At 41.6% G+C, this 6,505-nt stretch overlaps 1 protein-coding gene across 1 annotated transcript in view; it reads right to left on the bottom strand.

Annotated features, from left to right (window-relative positions):
* Positions 1-6,505, bottom strand: part of LOC140348660 (voltage-dependent calcium channel subunit alpha-2/delta-4-like) — a 101,301-nt gene that overhangs the window by 73,892 nt on the left and 20,904 nt on the right. The window contains exons 3-7 of the mRNA XM_072434675.1: positions 3,507-3,623; positions 2,982-3,041; positions 2,652-2,814; positions 2,201-2,332; positions 1,875-1,935 (exon numbers count right to left, since the gene is read on the bottom strand). Coding sequence (XP_072290776.1) covers positions 1,875-1,935; positions 2,201-2,332; positions 2,652-2,814; positions 2,982-3,041; positions 3,507-3,623 — 533 coding nt within the window. The remainder of the gene's footprint in view (positions 1-1,874; positions 1,936-2,200; positions 2,333-2,651; positions 2,815-2,981; positions 3,042-3,506; positions 3,624-6,505) is intronic.

Below are 6,505 nucleotides of genomic sequence, written 5' to 3'. Positions count from 1 at the left end.
TCCACAACCACAATCATAGATTTATGAACATATATCTCTAATGTCATGTATCTTTTCCGACCATCTTCTTTGGGTTTTCTCTCTAATAATTACATTTTAACATTGAACTTAGAGCTTAAAAAGGTTTGCAGTTGATAGATCTCCACTGAGAGAGGACCGTGTTTCTGCTCCTGATCCACATTTATCAGGAACTCTAAGTACATTTGTTTTTGGTTATATTTACTGTCAATTTTGTTATGATCAGTAACTTTTTTAAGTCTGGTCACCACTCCCTGCGTCGCACCCTGAGTTAAAGCCAAACTGTGCAGTGCAATCAGATTAGTCTATTTCTGTGATGCACGTGGAACAAAGAAACTCGTTGGTCATCCATACTTTCAAAAATCAAGCTTCTCTCGCCTTTTGTGATTTCCACATTGTTTTTCAGTCCCCGTGATATATTTTTTACCCCTTTATTTGTCTCCTCATAAGCAGCCATGTCTGTTTTGAAGCAGATTTTTCTCTGTATAAAACTACAGCAAGATAAAGTTGCTCGCGTTGGTTTTCGTTCTACTTTAGTATTCTGTTGAAACACTTGCTAACTTCTAACCACCCTCACCATAAGTTTGCTGCCATGACAACTGTCCTCACAAAATCCTTCAAATCAGGGCCCAATCATAAGCTTGAATGTCATGAATAACTAAAATGTCTGCTTTTCATATGATCTATTTTACTCTTGGGTCAGTTGAGGACTCATATTGGTTCCAGATGATTACACACACGTACTTATTGTTAAAGCAGATGAATGCAGCAGCTTTTCCGGCCCGACGGCAGTAAAGCGTTGTGACGAGGCGCTCAGGGACGCACACAGAGTCGGTATTATTCAGAAATACATGAAGTGCTGCATATGGTGGCGTGTGTGTGCAGTGACCTGGCTAAGGAGCTAAGCTTATCGTCTTTTACAGAGGATCAGGCTGAAGGCCACGCTGCTCAGCCAACACTGTGCTCTCCGCAGACTGACTGAAAGTGAGCAGTCCAGGGAGAACTGGAGCCAAGTGAGTCAATGTCCACTGAGGAGGCTGCCTTCCATGGACACCGGGGAAAACACTCATTAAGCTGCAATAGGCTAGCTCCTATTCTCCTCCCATCTCCTGTGCTTTTTAATTGATTGTTGTTTGATACAGTACAGTAAATATGAATCAAATATACTTTTAGACTTATACGTATACACTGAAGAGCATACATTATTCAATTGTATTCAAATAAAAAAAGAAATCAGAACCTGTCAAATGAGTCCTATACAAGTATCTAGACCTGCAACTAACTAATTAGTCATTCCATTGGACGAGATGGGTCAAATTTCCATGGCGCTTAGACACTTGAGAACATCAAATACTTAAATAAAATGTTGTCCATTAAAAACACTAAATGTAAATGTATTCTGTGTCATTTTGATGTAATTACTGCTTTGTGTAAGTCATGAAACCTCTTCTCTCAGTCTTTGTATAGTTCAGATGATTATTCAATAACTGATTTTTTTTTTAAATGTCGGTCCTAAATGTGACTTTGATTGATTTGACGATTAATTGACTTCTTATTTCATTGTGTCATAATTCTGAAATACTTCTTGCTAAATATCTACAATCCCCAAACCTTTACACAGATGAAATTCACACTTTTTGCAGATTCTTTTACACTTCTGCGGTGCCCACAGTCGGTGACGCCACACTGCAGCTCGTGAGATGACACCTTTAAGAGGCTGAACCGCGCAGCCATCTGCCCCACTATTTACAGTGGAATTAACAAGATTATCCAACAACTATTTCATATAATCCTGATTGGTAAACAAGCCTGCTAAATCTACAAGATAAAGCACTGACTGTGTATAGGCTACTCACCAGTTTCTGTTCCTGCAGTCAAAGGCTGCCACTCCATTGGCATCTGGAGTCCATTTAATACCTGACAAATACATTCAAACAACATTAAACCAAGAGCCCACACTGAGAGATGCTCAGCTCAGTGAGGTTTGTATTGTATTAGAAAGTCACATGCAAGTTAATAAAAAATATATCATTCAGTGGTAAAGTTGACCTTGTATTGCATGGTTCTAATTTCACTTCAGCCTACGCCCTCTAAGTACCACAGACAGACAGCAGAGCAAACATCCCATAACATCCCCTTTAACTTGACCTGTTTCACACCAGCAGATTTCAAATACTCTGACCTGGGTAGATCCTGAAGAAGCCGGCGGAGCTGCCGAAGTACTGCCAGGTCAGTGTTGGATCTTTCTGGAAGTTACTGATGAAGACGTCGTTCAGTGCCTCCGAGTTATAGATGGCGTTCAGGATCACAGGGTCTGACCACAGCAAATACAATCGTGAGTTTAAAACGTGAGCTGGCCAATGTATTAACACATCTATATCAAGATTCTGATCAAAATGCAAGTACACTCAATAATACCTTTAAGAAGTAAATATAGCCATATGTTTCCTCCTGTAATTAGGTTAACCCACCCATCAATCACTCAGAGCCTTACAAAGTCTGACCAATAGGAGCAGTGGGAGGGGAAGAGTGTCTCCTGAATCATAACATTGGTCCCAGGGTTGTGATTGTCATATTGCCCAGCGCCTGAAGCACGAGATGGATTAGAAATAGATAGAGATAAGTAAATGTACCTCTGTTGTAGACGTTGGTGGGGACCTGGATGTCGCTCTGAAGGGTGTTCACTGGTAAATTGTTAAAGTGCTCGTTTTCCTCCAGAGGAAACTCTCCTCCAAGTTCTCCAAAGGTACCGTCCTCGTCCGGTGAATTTATCAACATGGAGTTGTAATAGTCAAACTGAAATCGTACAGACACAAATAAGACTGTATATTTAAATCTAGTCAAAGCTGGTTTACACAAGAAGAGCACAATTGATATGCTTCACATCGGTGTATTACATCATCAGAATCAAGCAGGATCCATATTAAACAACCCAGTAGATTTCTTAAGTTAGTTGCACCAACCTGTAATGTTGTGTTGAAGTCGTGGTACAGATCAGCATCCTCAGCAGATTCTGCTAATCGCTGCAAAGGAAATCACATTTCTCAGTTTAAAAAATGAAACTAATATACTTGAAGAGAAAACTGCTACTTCTACTTTTTTGCAGTGTTTCCTTGCCAAAAATGCGAGTCTAAAGACAGGGGACGCTGTCTGAAACCTGCTGTTGTAATTTTGCGTGTTACAAAAATAAATTGAATTGAAGTGAGTTGATATTGTTCAGTGTGACTTCTAAATCCTCTGGTTTCACCACGTCAACTCAATCTCAAGTGCACCTGAACCACATGGTCATTATGTACTTCATAATATTATAATATACATATTTTGGTATTTTGTAGGCAACCCAGCATAGTCTAAAGAGCTCCAGAGCTTCACCCAAAAGATAAAAACTGTGTCACAAAAACAGTCTATGCTCAGTCAGGATCCAAATCAGAAACTCGCTTTGTTCTGCTTAATACTCTCAGTTACAGATGCACTAAACAATCTTTTACCTTCACAGACTTCATCTTGCTTCCCAACATCCGCTCGATTTCGTCTGAATAATCCTTCACCAGGTCTCTGCCTTCGGTCTCCACAATCTTTATGATTGACTCCACATCTTTCAATTTCTAAGTGAAAGTAAAACATGGAAAACAAAGTTACACGGCGCATAATCAGAATAACAGCAGAGTTTGATTCTAGACAGATTCTATAGGCACTGAGGTAATCAGGTTCCTTTCTCTGGATCAGGAAGTTTGAGGAGTATCAGTCTGTGTTAGTCTGCTCCTTTAAACCTCTCCACTATTATACTCCTGACACATTTCTGATTCCCCCTAAAGTGTAATGTATCAGACTGTGGAAGCGCTGATAACATTTATTAATAAAGAAAGCAGTGCTCGGATTGACTATATTATATGAATATATGAACAAGGGATCGTGAGAGCTAGGACCTACTGTAGGTTTGATAGGTTGCACCCCAGCTTTTCAAATCATAAAATACAGGCCAATGGTAATGCTCCATAATAAGAGCTTACAAAGCATCCTGGTTTAGACAGCAGCTAAATTGCAGAGACATTAAAATGGGCCATAGATTTCTATAACATCTAAATCTGACATAGAAAGATAGATAAATGGATTAATGTAAAAATAAGAGCAGATCTTAATCCTGCATTAAAGAGAAAATGCTGGGCTTTACCGTCATCTCTGTGTGCCAATGTTCTGTACACAACACGTGTGTCAGAGTTCAGAGAAATACTGAGCAAATGTATGCAACAGAATACAATAACTGAGGATGTAGCCGCAGCCCTGTCATCTGCAGTAATTCACAGCCTGGTTTGGTCCTGGTTTGAACTCAGTTTAGTTCTGATGTAGACCTGGTTTGGTCCTGCTCTAGTCCAGGTCTAGTCCACGTTTATTGCTCATTTCAAAATAACGTTGAACATCTTATTCAAGATTCTTTACTCCATGAGTGTCTGAGCTCCAGACAACAATAAAACACACCTCAATACCATCCACACAACTACGTCAAGCATTTAAACCAGCAGGAGTTAAATCTCAAAAGGTTTACTGATACATTTAGTAGCACAAAACTTTTTACAGGTCTTTACAGGTAATGAACTCAAAGCACTTAAAGGACGAATATGCATTATTTGTCTTATTAACCTTTAAAAATACTCCTGTGTACCTTTAGTTTGGCATCTTAGCTTTTAGAATTTAAAAATAAATTGTTTATAACAAACACAATTACATTTGGATCACTGCTGTTTCCCACGAGACTAGCTGAGTTTTGGGAAATAAGACAGAGTTTAAGTTTCAAGATGACCTCTCACTCCTGGGTCTCAGCAAGCACTTGTACTGACTGGATAAAAAACAGCCAAGAAGATTCTCAGAGCCACGTCACATATTCAGAAAACACCAAGTATCGAGGAGATTCAGAGTGTTTTTGATGGTCAGAGCCTTGAATGAAGCTAAATACTATGCTATGTTTTTGATGGTATGGAACAATGTTAGAACATGGTTAAAAGAGTGTGTTTTGGCGAGAAAATTTGATTTGTTAAAAGGAGTACACTTGTGCTTGCGGGTTTAAAAAATAAATAAAAAATGGTAGGAAAAAAGGAGATGTCCCCCCAGGACCAAGGGGAGGGCCACCTATGACTCCAATATTATGCAGTAGGGATACCAATATTTGGTTCAGATCCTACAAATCGTAAGTTGATATAAAGATCCCAAATGCATGTTTCACTTTAGTAAAAGTTCACTAGCAAGGACTCGCCACAACAATGAAATACGAAAGAATGTTTATTGATAAGTCATGATGGGTCGATGAGAGAGATTGATGAGAGGGATCGATGAGAGAGATCGATGAGAGAGATCGATGAGAGAGATCGATGAGAGAGATCGATGAGGGAGCTCGATGAGAGAGATCGATGAGGGAGCTCGATGAGAGAGATCGATGAGAGAGATCGATGAGGGAGCTCGATGAGAGAGATCGATGAGGGAGCTCGATGAGAGAGATCGATGAGGGAGCTCGATGAGAGAGATCGATGAGGGAGCTCGATGAGAGAGATCGATGAGAGAGATCGATGAGGGAGCTCGATGAGAGAGATCGATGAGGGAGCTCGATGAGGGAGCTCGATGAGGGAGATCGATGAGAGAGATCGATGAGGGAGCTCGATGAGAGAGATCGATGAGAGAGATCGATGAGAGAGATCGATGAGAGGGATCGATGAGAGAGCTCGATGAGAGAGATCGATGAGAGAGATCGATGAGAGAGCTCGATGAGAGAGATCGATGAGGGAGCTCGATGAGAGAGATCGATGAGGGAGCTCGATGAGGGAGCTCGATGAGGGAGATCGATGAGAGAGATCGATGAGGGAGCTCGATGAGAGAGATCGATGAGAGAGATCGATGAGAGAGATCGATGAGAGAGATCGATGAGAGAGATCGATGAGGGAGCTCGATGAGAGAGATCGATGAGGGAGCTCGATGAGAGAGATCGATGAGAGAGATCGATGAGGGAGCTCGATGAGAGAGATCGATGAGGGAGCTCGATGAGGGAGCTCGATGAGGGAGATCGATGAGAGAGATCGATGAGGGAGCTCGATGAGAGAGATCGATGAGAGAGATCGATGCGAGAGATCGATGAGAGGGATCGATGAGAGAGCTCGATGAGAGAGATCGATGAGAGAGATCGATGAGAGAGATCGATGAGAGAGCTCGATGAGAGAGATCGATGAGGGAGCTCGATGAGAGAGATCGATGAGGGAGCTCGATGAGGGAGCTCGATGAGGGAGATCGATGAGAGAGATCGATGAGGGAGCTCGATGAGAGAGATCGATGAGAGAGATCGATGAGAGAGATCGATGAGAGAGATCGATGAGAGAGATCGATGAGAGAGATCGATGAGGGAGCTCGATGAGAGAGATCGATGAGGGAGCTCGATGAGAGAGATCGATGAGGGAGCTCGATGAGGGAGCTCGATGAGGGAGCTCGATGAGGGAGCTCGATGAGG

This window comes from Eucyclogobius newberryi, unplaced genomic scaffold (assembly GCF_026437365.1).
Source record: "Eucyclogobius newberryi isolate DKJ021-1_F unplaced genomic scaffold, fEucNew1.0.hap1 SCAF_7, whole genome shotgun sequence".
Lineage (NCBI taxonomy): Eukaryota > Metazoa > Chordata > Actinopteri > Gobiiformes > Gobiidae > Eucyclogobius > Eucyclogobius newberryi.
Note: the sequence above shows the minus strand (reverse complement) of the source record. Positions and strands in the feature narration are given on the sequence as shown.